The sequence below is a fragment of the Taudactylus pleione genome, unplaced genomic scaffold (genome assembly GCF_031769625.1).
Source record: "Taudactylus pleione unplaced genomic scaffold, aTauple2 ptg000258l, whole genome shotgun sequence".
Taxonomy (NCBI): domain Eukaryota; kingdom Metazoa; phylum Chordata; class Amphibia; order Anura; family Myobatrachidae; genus Taudactylus; species Taudactylus pleione.
The window spans coordinates 4855247-4875989 of NW_028284660.1; the positions used below are offsets into that span (position 1 = coordinate 4855247).

Below are 20743 nucleotides of genomic sequence, written 5' to 3' on the forward strand. Positions count from 1 at the left end.
GACAATATGATCATTTCCCAGTGCCCCAAACACAGTTCCGACCAAGAGACCACAACAGGTCTTTGCTGAGAATCATCCAAAATCGAAATCTCATTTTCAACACACATACCCTACTTTACGATATTATGGCATCATTGAACATTGTCTAAACATGAATTCATGCCGTCATTTACTTGTATGCGACTCTACATCAACATGCTCAGTAATATACCCAAATATAGTAAAAGTAAGAACACACTTCATGTGACTTTTTCCTTCCATCTCTAGTCCCTGTTTTCCTTGCAAATTCTTACAATGATTATATTCATTTGAAACTAATAATTAAATATGTAATCGCCTAATACAGATTGCTTTTCATTGCACAAGTGGTGCTTATATGTGTATATTCTAAGGGGCTTATTTACTAAATGGCGGCTTTTCCAAATCATCACTTCCCGGGTGTTTAAGCCAAAAATTGAAATGCAATGAAAAATCAAAACACTGCAATAACCCCTAGGAGTTGATCACTTGTGCTCATGAGAATAACTTCTATAATTTATATGCTATACAAGTCGCAATGCCAGTGATTGTATAATTCAAAGTAGGGAACACATTATTCCATTATGTTCCATTCCTTTTGTACAACAATATGGAACCCTTGTGATGCCATGTAAAATATGTATTTATATTATTAATGTTCTTGCTTTTGAAAAGTATAATACATAATGCAATAAACTGTACATTATGGCAGTGTCTGTCGCTCCATACATAATACAATGACTGTACATTATGGCAGTGTCTGTCGCTTCATACATAATACAATGACTGTACATTATGGCAGTGTCTGTCGCTCCATACATAATACAATGACTGTACATTATGGATTAGCCAGTGTCAGCCCCTCCATACATAATACAATGACTGTACATTATGGCTTAGCCAGTGTCAGCCCCTCCATAATCAGGCAATGACTGTACATTATGGCTTAGCCAGTGTCAGACCCTCCATACATAATGCAATGACTGTACATTATGGCAGTGTCTGTCTCTCCATACATAATGCAATGACTGTACATTATGGATTAGCCAGTGTCAGTCCCTCCATACATAATGCAATGACAGTACATTATGGCTTAGTGAGTATAAGTCCCTCCATACATCAGGCAATGACTGTAAATTATGGCTTAGCCAGTGTCAGCCCATCCATACATAATGCACTGACTGTACATTATGGCAGTGTCTGTCCATCCATACATAATGCAATGACTGTACATTATGGCTTAGCCAGTGTCAGTCCCTCCATACATAATGCAATGACTGTACACTATGGCTTTGCCAGTGTCAGTACCTCCATACATAATGCAATGAATGTACATTATGGCTTAGCCAGTGTGAGTCCCTCCATACATCAGGCAATGACTGTACATTATGGCTTAGCCAGTGTCAGCCCATCCATACATAATGCAATGACTGTACATAATGGCAGTATCTGTCCCTCCAAACATAATGCAATGACTGTACATTATGGCAGTGTCTGTCCCTCCATACATAATGCAATGACTGTACATTATGGCTTAGTGAGTGTAAGTCCCTCCATACATAATGCAATGACTGTACATTATGGCAGTGTCTGTCCCTCCATACATAATGCAATGACTGTACATTATGGCAGTGTCTGTCCCTCCAAACATAATGCAATGACTGTACATTATGGCTTAGTGAGTGTAAGTCCCTCCATACATAATGCAATGACTGTACATTATGGCAGTGTCTGTCCCTCCATACATAATGCAATGACTGTACATTATGGCTTAGCCAGTGTTAGTCCCTCCATACATAATGCAATGAATGTACATTATGGCTTAGCCAGAGTGAGTCCCTCCATACATAATGCAATGACTGTACATTATGGCTTAGCCAGTGTCAGCCCATCCATACATAATGCAATGACTGTACATTATGGCAGTGTCAGTCCCTCCATACATAATGCAATGACTGTACATTATGGCTTAGCCAGTGTCAGCCCCTCTATACATAATGCAATGAATGTACATTATGGATTAGCCAGTGTCAGTCCCTCCATACATCAGGCAATGACTGTACATTATGGCTTAGCCAGTGTCAGCCCATCCATACATAATGCAATGACTGTACTTTATGGCAGTGTCTGTCCCTCCATACATAATGCAATGACTGTACATTATGGCTTAGTGAGTATAAGTCCCTCCATACATCAGGCAATGACTGTAAATTATTGCTTAGCCAGTGTCAGCCCATCCTTACATAATGCAATGACTGTACATTATGGCTTAGCCAGTGTCTGTCCATCCATACGTAATGCAATGACTGTACATTATGGCTTAGCCACTGTCAGTCCCTCCATACATAATGCAATGACTGTACATTATGGCTTTGCCAGTGTCAGTCCCTCCATACATAATGCAATGAATGTACATTATGGCTTAGCCAGTGTGAGTCCCTCCATACATCAGGCAATGACTGTACATTATGGCTTAGCCAGTGTCAGCCCATCCATACATAATGCAATGACTGTACATTGCAGTGTCTGTCCCTCCATACATAATGCAATGACTGTACATTATGGCAGTGTCTGTCCCTCCATACATAATGCAATGACTGTACATTATGGCTTAGTGAGTGTAAGTCCCTCCATACATAATGCAATGACTGTACATTATGGCAGTGTCTGTCCCTCCATACATAATGCAATGACTGTACATTATGGCAGTGTCTGTCCCTTCATGCATAATGCAATGACTGTACATTATGGCTTAGTGAGTGTAACTCCCTCCATACATAATGCAATGACTGTACATTATGGCTTAGCCAGTGTCAGCCCCTCCATACATAATACAATGACTGTGCATTATGGCAGTGTCTGTCCCTCCATACATAATGCAATTTCTGTACATTATGGCAGTGTCTGTCCCTCCATACATAATACAATGAATGTACATTATGGCTTAGCCAGTGTCAGTCCCTCCATACATAATACAATTACTGTACATTATGGCTTAGCCAGTGTCAGCTCCTCCCTACATAATGCAATGACTGTACATTATGGCAGTGTCTGTCCCTCCATACATAATGCAATGACTGTACATTATGGCTTGCCCAGTGTCAGTCTCTCCATACATAATGCAATGACTATACATTATGGCTTAGCCAGTGTCAGCCCATCCATACATAATGCAATGACTTTACATTATGGCTTAGCCAGTGTCAGCCCCTCCATACATAATGCAATGACTGTACATTATGGCAGTGTCTGTCCCTCCATACATAATGCAATGACTGTACATTATGGCTTGCCCCGTGTCAGTCTCTCCATACATAATGCAATGACTATACATTATGGCTTAGCCAGTGTCAGTCCCTCCATACATAATGCAATGAATGTACATTATGGCTTAGCCAGTGTGAGTCCCTCCATACATCAGGCAATGACTGTACATTATGGCTTAGCCAGTGTCAGCCCATCCATACTTAATGCAATGACTGTACATTATGGCAGTGTCTGTCCCTCCATACATAATGCAATGACTGTACATTATGGCAGTGTCTGTCCCTCCATACATAATGCAATGACTGTACATTATGGCTTAGTGAGTGTAAGTCCCTCCATACATAATGCAATGACTGTACATTATGGCAGTGTCTGTCCCTCCATACATAATGCAATGACTGTACATTATGGCAGTGTCTGTCCCTCCATGCATAATGCAATGACTGTACATTATGGCTTAGTGAGTGTAAGTCACTCCATACATAATGCAATGACTGTACATTATGGCTTAGCCAGTGTCAGCCCCTCCATACATAATACAATGACTGTACATTATGGCTGTGTCTGTCCCTCCATACATAATGCATTGACTGTACATTATGGATTAGCCAGTGTCAGCCCATCCATACATAATACAATGACTGTACATTATGGCTTAGCCAGTGTCAGTCCCTCCATACATCAGGCAATGACTGTACATTATGGCTTAGCCAGTGTCAGTCCCTCCATACATAATGCAATGACTGTACATTATGGCAGTGTCTGTCCCTCCATACATAATGCAATTTCTGTACATTATGGCAGTGTCTGTCCCTCCATACATAATACAATTACTGTACATTATGGCTTAGCCAGTGTCAGCTCCACCCTACATAATGCAATGACTGTACATTATGGCTGTGTCTGTCCCTCCATACATAATGCATTGACTGTACATTATGGATTAGCCAGTGTCAGCCCATCCATACATAATACAATGACTGTACATTATGGCTTAGCCAGTGTCAGTCCCTCCATACATCAGGCAATGACTGTACATTATGGCTTAGCCAGTGTCAGTCCCTCCATACATAATGCAATGACTGTACATTATGGCAGTGTCTGTCCCTCCATATATAATACAATGACTGTATATTATGGCTTAGCCAGTGTCAGTCCCTCCATACATCAGGCAATGATTGTACAGTCTCCGTCTGACTTACCATGCACTCCAATCAGATCTTCCTGGTGCAAAAGCACCAAAGCTGCCGTCGGGATTCTTGAAACTGAGCATTTTCCTGTAGCCTAGGAGAGGAAATGATGGTGTTACAGTCCATGTTACAGTATCTGTACCACCTTCTGAGTAAATCACAGAACACTAAACTAGGAGTACCACACTGCACTCAGGGTGTCCTTTATTGCTGCATTTACCTTTTATTACCAACTGTATTAACTGAAGTTATAGAAAGGTAGAACCTCATTTGTCCTATGCATGTCTCAAACCATGGCCTTATAGTGTCCTTCCAATGCACTTTTGTTCTGGGCCACCTGTGTTCCCTTATCTCGATAGTATAGCGGTACAGGCCTGGTGTGTGTTCATTTTACTCTAGTTGGCTATGCAACAGAGGCTCTGCTGCAATAAGGCATTTCTGCACCCAGAAACAATGTTAAACTACACTGTGAAAGGATACTTGGTGTATTTCTTTAATGACATCCAATAAACTCAACTATCACTTTAAACTATGGTTTCTTAGCTTCAATTTGAGGCTTTCTATTGGCTAGCATGGGGCCAAGTAATCTCTCTTAACTACAGTATGAATGGATTTATTGAGTACGCTATGTTAGGGTTACTACAATTGTATATTTCAGTGTATGAATATATTTTTTTTGTCATCAAAAGAATTGAAAAGCAAATTCTCATTGGTAGCAAGCAACTAAAAACCCTGACATTTAAAATATTCTATTTGAAATCTAGTAACTGACTTAAGTACTCGTCTAAAGCTGGCCACACACTAGACCAACTTGCATCCAAACATCCAACTTGTTGATTGATTGGAATGAAAATCTGGTAACGTATGAGAGTAAATGATGATCAGCAATTTGCTCCTAAATGCCAGAAAACAGATGAAAATGGTCGGTCAGACAAGTTTGTTAAATGTTTGATCTAAACAATTTGTTCAAACAACAGTTTCTGTCCAATTTTCGGCATGTGGGATCAAATTGCTGATTGTCATTTGCTTTCATCCCTTACCAGATTTTCATTCCAACCAATCAACAAGTTGGATGGTTGGATGAAAGTTGGTCTAATGTGTGGCCAGCTTAACACGAGTAAGCCATGTTAAGCCCAAAACAACTGCCTCTCTGACTTGTCCCTCACCCGGACTACACAATAATGTGTCAGTTCTCCTGGCTGTGCATGGCACTTTCCTATCTCAGATCTCCCATAGAAGTTCTAAAGGTATAATCAAAGCATTTTACTTTTCTGCTACAGACCTTTCATTTTAAACAGGCTAGGAAATTGCAATTGCCTGCCAATAATGTAAATAATCACTTTCTGTAAAGTAAGTCTAGATCTAGGATTACCAATTCCCATGTTTAGCTTAGCTCTCTCTTCAAATTCATCTGTCAGGAGTCCAGTGTGTTTCATATACTTCACAACAAGTGGTATGGGCATGAGAGTAGCGATCGTCTGTTCTCCGCATCCTGTGGGCTCTCTGTTCAAAGACTCTGGATTGGTCACAGCGCGGCCCAATATATCTCCTACAAACATATAAAGATAACAAATTGTGACCTTACAACAACTTTAATATTACAAAGCGACATAGGAACATGACAACATTATATAGAAGGCAAGAAAGACTAAAGGGTATATTTACTAAAAGCTGATTTTGATCTATTTAAAATCGATAAAAATCTATCAACATCGATCAACATTGAAGTTGTGCGTCTTGGGCTAAATCACTTATTTTAATAATTAAGGAGAAGCTGCCTTTTAATCCTTCGTGATAACAAAGCTTAATTCCGTTCTGCTACCTAGCTAGTCCAGCAAAACTACAGTCCATGATATTCTTTGTTACTAGGTGCACAAAACAAAGAGCAACATGTTGTCAATTTCAGTGAGCAAGAGCGATAAAATGTGAGTTGATGGAGCAATGTACCATTGAAGTCCTGCACTGACAGTGCTTCCTACAGGAGGCTCTGCAATGAAGCTACCTTCACCGTTTGCCTATCGCGGCGGTCATGAAGGTGCCGTTTGTATTGCTAGGGCATCGTGAACCACGCGTGCGCTCAGTCGATGCTGCAGGGGAGGGATCTGAAGAATCCGGTCTGATGAGACAGTGGCTTAAAGGTCATCAGCCACTGGGTGTCAATCTTAAAAATGTTAGCTTTGATAAATTGGTGCAGACCATAGTCCCCCATTGACAATTAAAGTGATTGCAGTATAATAGCGATATTTAACTAAATGCAGAAGATAACTTATGCTGTCCCAATGCTAAGTTAGTCAGAGCTCAATTCAACATTAGTGTCGATGTTGTCACGAATATTTTCGGGCAACATCGACACGATCATTTTAATTTTATTGTTTTTCAACTCTACTGTTCAGCATGAAACTTTTCAGAGACAGCTGTTGTGTTAACACCCTGTCCCTGCGAAGGGGATGTAGTTATGAGACCGCCGGTCTCAATCCCGACACTGTAATCCCGGTAAAGGATTTAACATAGGTGTCAAAATATTCCGCCGGTCACATAACTACATCCCTGATAAATTACATCTGTTTACCTATAAAAAAAAAATCAAAGTGTCTTTGCACTTACCAATTACAGTAAGAGTCGCCTTTGTTGAATCTGCCACAGTGTTCTCAGAAAGAAGGATGTTGTTCAGTATTACAACACTTGTGTCTGAGGGAAAATAAACTTGGTTAGTACACCCAATAACGTGAGGATAGAGGACCTTATTCAGAGCCGCTCATAAGCGGCTGCTCGTTCGCTCCGAGTGATGTTCGCACATCTGCGCATGCGTATGGGTTTTAGTACGCATGCGCGAACCAGTCAGTGCGGTCGAAAATCGTGTGCTTGCAAAATAGCGAATGCCTGCTAATTTGAGTGACAGGATGAGGCGTTTGTGGGTGGTAACAGGGGAAGGTGCATGAAAATGGGGAGTGGAGATCCGAACGCAGGCGTGCCAAACGGTCAAAACGGGCATTTAATGGGAGTGCATAATTAACAAAGCAGCGTCATTGACCACTTCACTTGGTTGTCTTTTAGCCTGAACTGCTCGCAGTGATTGCGGTAGGAAAATCCAACCACAAGCACTGCGAGCAGTTCATACACCTTTCGATGTACACGATTAATCTAATAAATAGCGGAGATGACGTAGGATGCGAGCGGCCAGGGGGCGTTTTTTCCAAAATAGTTAGCGCATGTTTTGTTCGCTCATTCAGACATAGAGGCGTCAACAGACCGCAAAGAGCGAGCGCTTAATTTAAATAGCCAGCCCCTTTTTCTGAACGAGCGTCCGCAAATAGCGTCCGGCTCTGAATCAGGCCCAGAGACCCCTTGCTCATGTAATTACAGTATGGTATCATAAAAATGACATGATATCCAACTATCCAGTAATGGATGAGCCTAGTGAATGAATCATTTCTATTAGTGTATTTGACAATATAGGAGACAGAATGTACACAGAACAATACACTCAAGGGAAAGCACATTTGCGCACATACAGTAAGGTCAGTTTAACTTAGGTCGAGAAATCTCCAGCTATAAAAACAGTAGCAGCTGTCCCCAGTGGCTTCACAGCGTTACTAAACATAAAAGTTAAATTACCTTATTTGTACACAATATTATAATGAAAAATGTCTTACATAATATCAGGGTCTATTCACTAAGCAGTGTTAGGAGAAAGAGTGAAAAATGATAAGGTGCCAGCCAATCAGTTCCTAACTGTCATCTCACAGGCTGTGTTTGAAAAATGGCAGTTGGGAGCTAATTGGCTGGCACCTTATCACTTTTCACTCTGTCTGCTAACAATGCTTAGTAAATAGACCCCATAGTTAATAAATGCTAATGTCCCATTTTCAACATAAATTGGAACTGAATACAAACGACATACAAACAGGATACGTTCAATAGCCCGGCAAAGGGGTTTCCGGAGCTTAGAATACCGGCACCTGAATCCCAACACCTTTCAAAATCCAGGCTCTGGTATCCCAACCACCAGCATCTTGAAGGTAAGTAGCGGGGTTAGGGGTAGGCACTAGGAGGAGGGGGAGGGTTAGGCACTAGGAGGGGAGAGTTAGGTTTAGGGTACGTGGAGGGGGAGATTAACTTTTGACACTAGGGTGAGAGGTTAATTTAGGCACCGGGGAGGGAGGGTTGGGGTTAGGGGTAGAGAAGGGTTAGGATACCTACCGACAGGTGTCATATCCAAACAATGTCAGGAAGCCGGGATCAGGATTTTGACCATACCCAATCCCAGACAAACATATACGTAGAAATCAAAATGGGAATTGCTTTTGTAATGATCCAAATTGAAGTGTTCATAAAGTCAGCAGGGAGCAGCTGATGCAATTCATTGATTGCGCACTAGCAGGCGCTCTTTCCCACCTGGGACAAGCTATCCAACTGCATTGCCGATCGGCATCCAGCTGTTTAGGGTTACGATACTGAGGAGGGTTAGGGGGTTGTTTTGGCTCAAAACGCACCACAATTTCCAGCCAATTAGATGGTAAAATACCTCACTGGCTGGAGGATTGTAGCCTATACAATATACTGATATACTATAAAGCTAAATACCATCCACTTACCATTCACACAGACATAGTCGCTTTTGGTTACATCTTTGCGTATACCCTCAGCCTTTTAATAGAAAAGAGGAATAAAAAAAATCAAGGATCAGAACATATTGTATATAATGCATTTTGAGCACTATCCTTCCTATAAGCTACTATAAACCCTGTACTGTATGCAAATGTAACAGAGGGATCTCACAATACATAACTGTACATAACAATGCAAAAGACATTACTAAATGTATTTATTTTTTACTGAATCATGATGCCAGCCAATAACCATCACCATTTTACCCATTAGAGGAAATACTAAATCAATGTCACCGGCACTGAAAGATCCTCCAGCAGGATACAAGTTATGCCCGTGTGAGATCTACCCTATAGGATACAAACCACCATCACACTGGCCTGACTAAGAGGTGGACGCTATCGCAGTCGTAGTTGCTTTTTGCGCAGCACAACTGCGAATTTATGCTAAAACCGCAGCCGATGGTCTTCCCACTGAGGCACCCACCGGCTGCGTCTCTAAGCCGCCGCTGTGTGTAAAGAGTTCCACCACTGAGCGCACATCAGTCGCACCATCAGACATTAGTCTGTCAGAAATTGACCCGTCTTACTAGCTACCCCCGTTACTTCCCAGGAACGCCCACCAAAATAGTCTCTCTGCATCCAAATTCGTTCTGCAACCACCGGCGGTAACCATCGGGACGCATGCGCAATACGTCGGCAATGCACCCACCTCTGAATCAGGCTGAATTAATCTTCAGCTGTTGCCTGTATAATAGATATTCCCATTCATATTAATATAATTGTATGGGCTACTGGATGAGACTGATTACATTACAAATTCAGGTTTTTCATTATTATTATTTTAATGCCGTGACTTTAGTTGCTGTTTAAATATTTTACCTAGTCCATTCCATCCAATGGTGTAACTAGAACTGTGTGGGCCCCATAGAAACATTGTGAAGAGACCCTTTCTCAGCAGAGGGGTCATACATTCTGTAGTGCTGCCCAGAGACGCTCTTACAGCTGCTACTCATTTTAACGCATTAACATCCTAAAGTCGCATCCTCATCTTCACACCCCCTCATACGACCATCAACTTCTGCCATCATAATCATTACCCCATATTATAATATCCAACCAAAATAATTATTCCCCATAGTAGTGCCTAGGTTTGCTTCATGCCACATAATAGTGTCCTAGTTGACTTCATGTCTCATAGTAGTATCCTAGTTTGCTTCATGCTCCATAATAGTGTCCTCGTTTGCTTTATGTCCCATAGTAGTAACCCTAGTTGACTTCATGTCCCATAGTAGTACCCTAGTTTGCTTCATGTCCCATAGCAGTGCCCTAGTTTGCTTCATGCTCCATAATAGTGTCCTCGTTTGCTTCATGTCCCATAGTAGTGCCCTAGTTTGCTTCATGTCCCATAGTAGTACCCTAGTTTGCTTCATGTCCCATAGCAGTGCCCTAGTTTGCTTCATGTCCCATAGCAGTGCCCTAGTTTGCTTCATGCCCCATAATAGTGCCCTAGTTTGCTTCATTCCCCATAGTAGTGCCCTAGTTTGCTTGATGCCCCGTAATAGTGCCACAGTGTGCTTTATGCTTCAAATTAGTGCTCTAGTTTACTTCATGCCCGATAGTAGTGCCCTAGTTTGCTTCTAGATCCGGCCCTAGGCATAGACAAACTAAGCAAATGCCTCAGGGCATTTGGAATGCCTAGTAGCACTCAAGCCCGCCTAGGGCCAGCAGTGGTTCGGGGCAGGCACGGCTGGGGCACCTGCTGCTGGCAGGGCAGAGACTATGGCAGCTGCTACTGTCACTGTGCAGCATCCATGATCGGAGCTCAGCTGACAGCTCCGATTGGGCCTGGTAGCAGCAAACAGTGAGCGGGCAGCGGTGGTTTGCTGAGACAGGGCACCTGGACGACGGCTAGTGGTTAGCGCGGGTGCTGTGCTGGGAGAGGGGTGCTGGGTGATGTGTGTTGTGCTGTGTTCTGTGCTGGGTGAGGGGTGCTGGGTGCGCAGCATAATGGGGAAGGGGCCACAGCACAGCCCTATGGGTTGGCACCACCCAAAATCTTACCTAGGGCACTGTTTTGGCTAGGGCAGGCTTTAGTTTGCTTCATGCCCCATATTAGTCCCCTAGTTTGCTTTATGCCCCATAGTAGTGCCCCAGTTTGCTTTGTGCCCCATAGTAGTGCTCCAGCTGCATTATGTCTCATTGTCTGGCCTTAGTTTCTGCCCTATGGAAGTGCCCCTACTCTCACTCTCCAGAGGACAATGCAGAGTTGTACGCATCTCCGCTTGCAGCTGAATGGGCATAACTGGATGGTATTGGGGCTTTGAGATATAAGCCAAGTTTAGTTAAGGTGTGTAGACAAAACTGCGGGCTATGACGTGTTATGCACACACACAGCCCATGGAGAACAATGAGGACTGCTGTCTATAGTGTCATTTAGTCTATTACAAGAGATCTGAAGTCTCCTGCATTAGACTCTTGTTAAATAGCCCTGACAGTATATAACGCAGAAGCTGGCTTGTCAGCGTTAGCGTTAGGTAAGAGCCACTTGTTAAATGGAACACAGAGTTTTTTTTTAAAGGCTTTCTGCAGGAAGGAAAAAGAAAGAGTGGTCTCACCTTCACAACGAGAGGTTTTACTACGGTATCCTTGCGGGATGGTTGCTCGGGGTCCGCGGGGCCTTCACATAAATCACCGATATGGATAGTTTCAGCCGTCACACTGACATCTAGCACACCTGCAAAATGGGAGCAAGTCGGTGTACAGGTGCAGAAGGCTTCATTGCAAATTCAGAAATGCAGATACCACGGGATGTAATTCAGAGTCACATCAAATTAGTATCAATAGTTTAGGTCTACAACTGAGCGTTCGAGACAGTTCCTATACAGAAGCTAATACAAAGTAGTGCTCAAATCAACTTAAGGGTCCATCATAGGTGCTTGAAAAGGGAGGGGTTTAACAAATAATTGCAATATTTTGGAACCAACATTCCCTGTGTTCAAAGGAGTTGCAGTTTGAAAAGCATGTGAGTGCCGAGTTTGTATGATATTTTTTTATGTAGATGGTGTGGTCACATGCCAAGGGCACCCCAGATGGGGGGGGGGGGGAGAGAGAGAGAGAGAGGGAGAGAGAGATTGAGAGGTGAGATTGATTTATTTTGCATACCTGCACTTCTTGTAAAAGTCCCTGGGAAGACCGGTGGAGCTGGGATTTGTTTCCAGGATAAATCACTACAACAAGCACTTTTAGCCCAAAGGTATTCCCTGAGCTTTATATATGGTTTGTGTGGAGTCTATAGAAATTATATGACACTAGGAAAGTCAAAAATTAATGCACTAGGAAGTGCCTTTCACTTTTATTTTATCATATATATATATATATATATATATATATATATATATATATATATATTAGGGGTGTGCACCGGCCACTTTTCGTGTTTTGTGTTTTGGTTTTGGATCTGGATCTTTCTTCGTGTTTTGGATCTGGATTGGTTTTGCCAAAACCACCCTTCCGTGTTTTGGGTTCTGGGTTTTGTGTTTTGGATCTGTATTTTTTTTAAAAAAAGCATAAAAACAGCTAAAATCACAGAATTTGTTGGTTTCTCTGCTCCTATGCTATTATTAACCTCAATAACCTTAATTTCCACTCATTTCCAGTCTATTCTGAACACCTCACACCTCACAATAGTGTTTTCATGTCCAAAAGGTTGCACCGAGGTAGCTGGATGACTATGCTAAGCGACACGAGTGGGCGGCACAAACACGTGACCCATCTAGGAGTGACACTGCAGTGGCAGACAGGATGGCAGTTAGAAAAACTAGGCCCCAAACTGTACATAATGCAAAGAAAAAAAAGAAGTGCAAGATGGAATTGTCCTTGGGCCCTCCCACCCACCCTTATGTTGTATAAACAGGACATGCACACTTTAACAAATCAATCATTTCAGCACCAGGGTCTGCCACACAACTGTGGCTGAAATGATTGGTTCGTTTGGGCCCCCACAAAACAAGCTGGCAATTAATGTGTCCCTGCACAAACTGGCTCTACGGAGGCAAGATGTCATCCTCATCCTCCACATCCACCGATTCCTCACCCTCTTCAGTGTGTACATCCTCATCCTCACAAAGTATTAACTCATCCCCACTTGAATCCACCACCACAGGTCCCTCTGTACCTTCTGGAGGCTGGTCTCCCTGGAAGAGCTGATAATTCATTTTGATGAACATCATCTTCTCCACATTCTGTGGAAGCAACCTCCTACGCCTTTCGCTGACAAGGTTCCCGGCTGCACTAAACACTCTTTCGGAGTACACACTGGAGGGGGGGCAACTCAGGTAAAATAGAGCCAGCTTGTACAGGGGCCTCCAAATTGCCTCTTTTTCCTGCCAGTACAGGTATGGACTGTCTGACATGCCTACTTGGATGCTGTCACCGATGTAATCCTCCACCATTCTGTCAATGGTGACAGTATCATATGCAGTGACAGTAGACATGTCAGAAATTGTTGCCAGGTCCTTCAGTCCGGACCAGATGTCCAAACTTGGTCCTGCCTGCCCTGCATCACCGCCAGCGGGTTGCTTAGGATACCTAAGTTTTTTCCTGGCAGCCCCAGTTGCGGGAGAAAATGAAGAAGGAGCCGTTGACGTGTCACGTTCCGCTTCAGCTGACAGTGTGTTCACCAGCAGGTCTTTGCACCTCTGCAGGCTTGTGTCGGCCGGAAAGAGAGACACCACATAGGCTTTAAACCTAGGATCAAGCACGGTGGCCAAAATGTAGTGGTCTGATTTCAACAGATTGACCACCCTGGAATCCTGGCAAAGCGAATGAAGGGCTTCATCCACAAGTCCCACATGCCGAGCGGAATCGCTCCGTCTTAGCTCCTCCTTCACTTTCTCCAGCTGCTTCTGCAAAAGCCTGATGAGGGGAATGACCTGACTCAAGCTGGCTGTGTCTGAACTGACTTCACGTGTGGCAAGTTCGAAGGGCTGGAGAACCTTGCACAACACGGAAATCATTCTCCACTGCGCTTGAGTCAGGTGCATACCCCCTCCTTTGCCTATGTCATAGGTGGATGTATAGGCTTGTATGGCCTTTTGCTGCTCCTCCATCCTCTGAAGCATATAGAGGGTTGAGTTCCACCGCGTCACAACCTCTTGCTTCAGGTGATGGCGGGGTAGGTTCAAGAGTGTTTGCTGGCGCTCCAGTCTTCGGCACGCAGTCGCTGAATGGCGAAAGTGGCCAGAAATTTTTCGGGCCACCCAAAGCGTCTCCTGCACGCCCCTGTCGCTTTTCAGAAAAATCTGCACCACCAAGTTTATTGTGTGAGCAAAACATGGGACGTGCTGGAATTTGCCCAGATGTAATGCCCGCACAATATTGGTGGCGTTGTCAGATATCACAAATCCCCAGGAGAGTCTAAGTGGGGTAAGCCACTGGGCGATGATTTCCCTCAGTTTCTCTAAGAGGCTGTCGGCGGTGTGCCTCTTACTGAAACCGGTGATACACAGCGTAGCCTGCCTTGTAACGAGCTGGCGTTTCTGAGATGCTGCTACTGGTGACGCTGCTGCTGTTGCTGCGTAAGGTGATACATCTACCCAGTGGGCTGTCACAGTCATATAGTCCTTAGTCTGCCCTGTTCCACTTGTCCACATGTCCGTGGTTAAGTGGACATTGTGTACAACGGCATTTTTCAGGACACTGAGGACACTTTTTCTGACGTTTCTGTACAGTCTCGGTATCGCCTGCCTAGTGAAGTGGAATCTAGACGGGATTTGGAACCGGGGACACACTACCTCCATCAATTGTCTAAATCCCACTGCACTAATGGCGGATACCGGACGCACGTCTAACACCAACATAGCAGTCAAGGCCTCAGTTATACGTTTTGCTTCAGGATGACTGCTGTCGTACTTCATCCTCCTCGCTAAGGACTGTTGGAGGGTCAATTGTTTAGTAAAAGTAGTGGTGTTCCTACTTCCTCTCTGGGATGATGAACGACTCCCAGCAGCAGCAACAGCAGCAGCGGCAGCAGTAGGCGTAGCAATGCAGGATCCTCCAGAGGAATCCCGGATAGGAGAGTCAGTCATGCCAGTGACATGGCCTGCAGGACTACTTCCGATCCTGACTAAGGAGGAAATTGACGAGGAGGGAGTTGACGGTGTGGTTTGCAGGCGCTTGGATACAACAGGACAACGGGATTTAGGTGTCCCTGGACTGCTTACGGTCTTAGCCAAAGTTTCTGAACTTGACAGTAACTTTTTATGAACGCGCTGCAGGTGCCATATAAGGGAGGATGTTCCTAGGTGGTTGACGTCCCTACCCCTACTTATTTCACCTTTACATATGGTACATATGGCAAGACAGTTGTTGTCCGGATTTGGATAGAAATATTGCCAGACCAAAGAGGTGGAATGTTTGGTCTTCTGCCCAGGCATGACCGTGATGGGCTTTTTCATCCCACGGACAACAACTGTCTCCCCCGGAGCCTGATTTAAACAAACCACATCACCATCAGAATCCTCCTCGCCAACTTCCTCCTCAGCGCCAGCTACACCAGTATCCTCATCCTGTTGTACTTCAACAGTGACATCTTCAATTTGCATATCAGCAAGTGGACTGTGGGTGCTCCTTTCAGCACTTGCAGGGGGCGTGCAAATGGTGGAAAGAGCCACCTCTTCCCGTCCAGTGCTGGGAAGGTCAGGCATCGCAACCACCACCACACTTGGACTCTCCTTGGGGATTTGTGATATCTTCTTAGAAAGCACAGTTCTTCGCTGTGCTTTTGCCAGCTTAACTCTTTTGATTTTTTTAGTGGGAGGAGGGCTTCCATCGTCATGTGAAGCTGAACCACTAGTCATGAACATACTAGGGATCGACCTTAACCGTTCCTTGCCACTCCGTGTCGTAAATGGCATATTGGCAAGTTTACGTTTCTCTTCAGCTGATTTAAATGTCTTTTTCAAGGTCATTTTCCAGAACTTTGCCATTTGGGATTGTATGTGCCCTCTACTATGACATTGGGCATCGGCCTTGGCAGACGACGTTGATGGCATGTTATCGTCTATGTCATGACTAGTGGCAGCAGCTTCAGCACTAGGAGGAAGTGGTTCTTGATCTTTCTCTATTTTATTTTTATCGGAGAAAGTTTGGTCCTCCATTTATGTTATATCGATTTGATATATACGTGCGGCTAAACACAGAAAATAATTTTTTTTTTGGTTTGGACTGGAGTGTACTTTCAGGGGTTACAGCACCCTTTAACGGTCAAGCCAGCCGGCCCTTTACTTATGACACAGGCGCACGCTTGGCACTACTTTGTTGATGCACGTGCGGCTACTGCGCACACAATTCACAAACACAGAAAATAATTTTTTTTTTGGTTTGGACTGGAGTGTACTTTGGGGGTTACAGCACCCTTTAACGGTCAAGCCAGCCGGCCCTTTACTTATGACACAGGCGCACTCTTGGCACTACTTTGTTGATGCACGTGCGGCTACTGCGCACACAATTCACAAACACAGAAAATAATTTTTTTTTTGGTTTGGACTGGAGTGTACTTTCGGGGGTTACAGCACCCTTTAACGGTCAAGCCAGCCGGCCCTTTACTTATGACACAGGCGCACGCTTGGCACTACTTTGTTGATGCACGTGCGGCTACTGCGCACACAATTCACAAACACAGAAAATATTTTTTTTTTTGGTTTGGACTGGAGTGTACTTTGGGGGTTACAGCACCCTTTAACGGTCAAGCCAGCCGGCCCTTTACTTATGACACAGGCGCACGCTTGGCACTACTTTGTTGATGCACGTGCGGCTACTGCGCACACAATTCACAAACACAGAAAATAATTTTTTTTTTGGTTTGGACTGGAGTGTACTTTCGGGGGTTACAGCACCCTTAACGGTCAAGCCAGCCGGCCCTTTACTTATGACACAGGCGCACGCTTGGCACTACTTTGTTGATGCACGTGCGGCTACTGCGCACACAATTCACAAACACAGAAAATAATTTTTTTTTTGGTTTGGACTGGAGTGTACTTTCGGGGGTTACAGCACCCTTAACGGTCAAGCCAGCCGGCCCTTTACTTATGACACAGGCGCACGCTTGGCACTACTTTGTTGATGCACGTGCGGCTACTGCGCACACAATTCACAAACACAGAAAATAATTTTTTTTTGGTTTGGACTGGAGTGTACTTTCGGGGGTTACAGCACCCTTTAACGGTCAAGCCAGCCGGCCCTTTACTTATGACACAGGCGCACGCTTGGCACTACTTTGTTGATGCACGTGCGGCTACTGCGCACACAATTCACAAACACAGAAAATATATTATTTTTTTAGCACGTGGGGGGAGCACCCCTGATGGACAGAGCACCCCCTGGACAACACTACAGCACTCCTTTAGGACTGGGACACTGCACAGGACTTTGGAGTGGACACAGCCCCTATGGAGAACTGACTGCACAACACAGTCCAGCCAGCCCCTATGGACTTTGAAGTAGTGGACACAGCCCCTATTAACAACAGCAGCACAGCACAACACAGCCAGCCCCTATGGACTTTGAAGTAGTGGACAACAGCAGCACTACACTACACTACACTACACAGCCCTAACTCCCACCCTCCCTCTTCACTGTCCACAGCCGAGTGAGAAAATGGCGCCGACGCGGGTACCTTATATAGGATCCAAAACCCGCGAGACTCGGAAGGCGGGATGATGACGTTTTGCCTCGATTTCAGATCCGAGTCAGGCGGGAAAAGTCGAGCCTGACTCGGATCAGACTCGGATCGGGGGGGTTCGGGGGGGTTCGGATTTCAGAAATCCGAACCCGCTCACCCCTAATATATATATATATATATATATATATATATACACACACAAACATACACACACACACACATTATATATATATATATATATATATATATATATATATACTAGGGATGTGCGCCGGACCATTTTTGCCGGATTTGGATTTGGTTCTAATTCGTCGTCCGGCTTTGGATTTGGATTTGGATTTGCCAAACTGCGGTGACTGGCTTTGGATTTGGATTTGGATTTTTTTACAAAAATTGACAAAAAAAGCTAAAATCACATAAATTGGTCTTTTTTTTCTTCCTAGAGTATTATTAACCTCAATAACATTAATTTCCAGTCAATTTAGACCATATCACAGCTTATAATATTGTTTTCAACATTATTGGCCAAAGGTTGCAGTGAGCTGACTGGTTACTAAGCGACAAAGCAGCGGCACAACGACACAGACACCACAGTATAAAGCACATCTATGACACATTGCCACACAGCAGTGGCAGAAATGAAAAGTAGTGCACCCACCCAGTGGGGTACGGCCAGCAGAGTCACAGTACTTGTTTACAAAGTGGGCTACGGCCCTAGGAGTCACAGTGCACAATCTTATTAGCATTACACCGCACATAGGGCCTGATTCACATTACACCATAAAGTAGTGTCTCTTATTTATGTTACGACACACAGTAGTGCCCCTTTTACACAAAGCCCACAGTAGTGACCCTTTTACACAATGCCCACAGTAGCGGTGTCCCTTACACAATGTCCCCCAGCAGTGGTGCCCCCTATGCAGTCCCCTTAGTAGTAGGGTCCACTATGCAGTGCCCCCAGTAGTATGCCCCCCATTAGCAGGCCCCCCCCAGTAGTATGCCCCCCATTAGCTGGCCCCCCCAGTAGTATGCCCCCCATTAGCATGCCACCCAGTAGTATGCCCCCCCAGTAGTATGGCTCCCCCAGTAGTAGGCTGCCCCAGTAGCAGGCCCCCCCAGTAGTAGGCCCCCCCAGTAGTATGGGCCCCCCCTGTAGTATGGCCCCCCCTGTAGTAGGCTGCCCCAGTAGCAGCCCCCCCCAGTAGTAGTAAGCCCCCCCAGTAGTATGGCCCCCCCCAGTAGCAGGCCCCTCAGTAGCATGGCCCCCCCAGTAGCAGACCCCCCCAGTAGTATAGCCCCCCCAGTAGCAGGCCCCTCTGTAGTATGGCCCCCCCAGTAGTATAGCCCCGCCCAGTAGCAGACCCCCCCAGTAGTGCAGACCCCCCCAGTAGTATAGCCCCCCCCAGTAGCAGGCCCCTCTGTAGTATGGCCCCCCAATAGTGCAGATCCCCCCAGTAGTATGGCCCCCCCAGTAGCAGACCCCCCCAGTAGTATATCCCCCCCCAGTAGCAGGCCCCTCTGTAGTATGGCCCCCCCAGTAGTATTGCCCCCCCCAGTAGCAGACCCCCCCAGTAGTGCAGACCCCCCCAGTAGTATAGCCCCCCCCAGTAGCAGGCCCCTCTGTAGTATGGCCCCCCCAGTAGTATAGCCCCCCCCAGTAGCAGACCCCCCCAGTAGTGCAGACCCCCCCCCCAGTAGCGCCCCCGGACCTTTGACAAGTGTGTCTGTGTGAGGCTGTGTGTCTGTGTCTGTGTAGGGCAGAGCGCTATCACTGCGCTCTGCCCTACACGCGAGGAGACTTGATGTTGGATTCTCTAGTGAGAATCCGACATCAGGCGGCCGCCGTTCGGCCCCGAACGGGGATCCGAGTCAGGCGGTGAACACCCGAACAGGGTTCGGGTGGACTCGGATCCCCAATGTTCGGAGCGGTTCGGATTCCACAGAATCCGAACCGCTCATCTCTAATATATACCCCTAAATAATTTAAAAATAAAGTACTTGTAAATACATTGTACAAAGAGGAGTTTGCACGCAGTGTAGCTGTAGCTGAGGGCAACGGCTGGATTCTGCTTTACTACTTTATGCTAATGCAGCAATCCCTCGGGCTAATGTAGAAAGCCATGCTGTCTATTGATCTTACACCGGCTGCCGGTACAGTCGTCATTGGTATTGGCACCTGCACCAGCCCAATGCTAGGAGCTAGAGATATGCTACGCTATACGCACAACTCGCACAGATCATTTCATACATGACCATGACACGCCCAAAATTAAGGATGGCTATGTGCGATCGTATCGTCATCACCCAGTTCCCGTCCCCTTATTTCACAAGGGATCTTTTCCATCCGACTCAGAATAGGACGGACAGGTGCAAAAAATGCTTAAAATCACTTCTGCGCATTCTCTAAATGCAAAAACTAGCCTTTAGTGGCCCACCAACTCGAATAAGCCCCAGATTGTACATCTAGATTATTTCTTCCTTGATAACTTCCTCAGGTCACCACCTTCTCATCTATATGGTGTTAATCCCTCCTCTGTAAATAGACCTCCCCACCCCCACTAGACCATATGTTGATGACTAGTTTACAAATTTCCGCTAAGATCAGCAGAAAATTTCTCCATAATACCCTTTGATATACAGCAGACAAAATCCAGAAGAGCTTACTCCTATCTCCATCAAGAAAATCAGAGGTTTAATTCTGTAAAATGGTTCAAGTCTGCGAAGCGACACTCCAGAACAAGCCCGGCCAACCTGCGGCTCTTCAGCTGTTCCAGCACACACTTCAAGTTCCAGCACACACTCCCACCGATCAGCTTGGTAAGATATGCTGGAACTTTCACAACAGCTGGAGAGCCACAGGTTGGCCAGGCCTGCTGTAAAAGTTTTCAAGCTTATATTCTGAAAAAGGAGAAGGACCAGGGCCGTCTTTCTCATTGGGCTTGTTGGGCAGTTGCCCCCCTGCAGCCGCGGCCAGTTAG

At 45.1% G+C, this 20743-nt stretch overlaps 1 protein-coding gene across 1 annotated transcript in view; it reads right to left on the minus strand.

Moving 5' to 3' along the window:
* Positions 1 to 20743, minus strand: part of LOC148514825 (ovostatin-like) — a 106073-nt gene that overhangs the window by 23151 nt on the left and 62179 nt on the right. The window contains exons 21-25 of the mRNA XM_088480948.1: positions 11701 to 11819; positions 9071 to 9122; positions 7080 to 7163; positions 5848 to 6024; positions 4488 to 4569 (exon numbers count right to left, since the gene is read on the minus strand). Of these exons, the coding sequence (XP_088337074.1) occupies positions 4488 to 4569; positions 5848 to 6024; positions 7080 to 7163; positions 9071 to 9122; positions 11701 to 11819 (514 nt within the window). The remainder of the gene's footprint in view (positions 1 to 4487; positions 4570 to 5847; positions 6025 to 7079; positions 7164 to 9070; positions 9123 to 11700; positions 11820 to 20743) is intronic.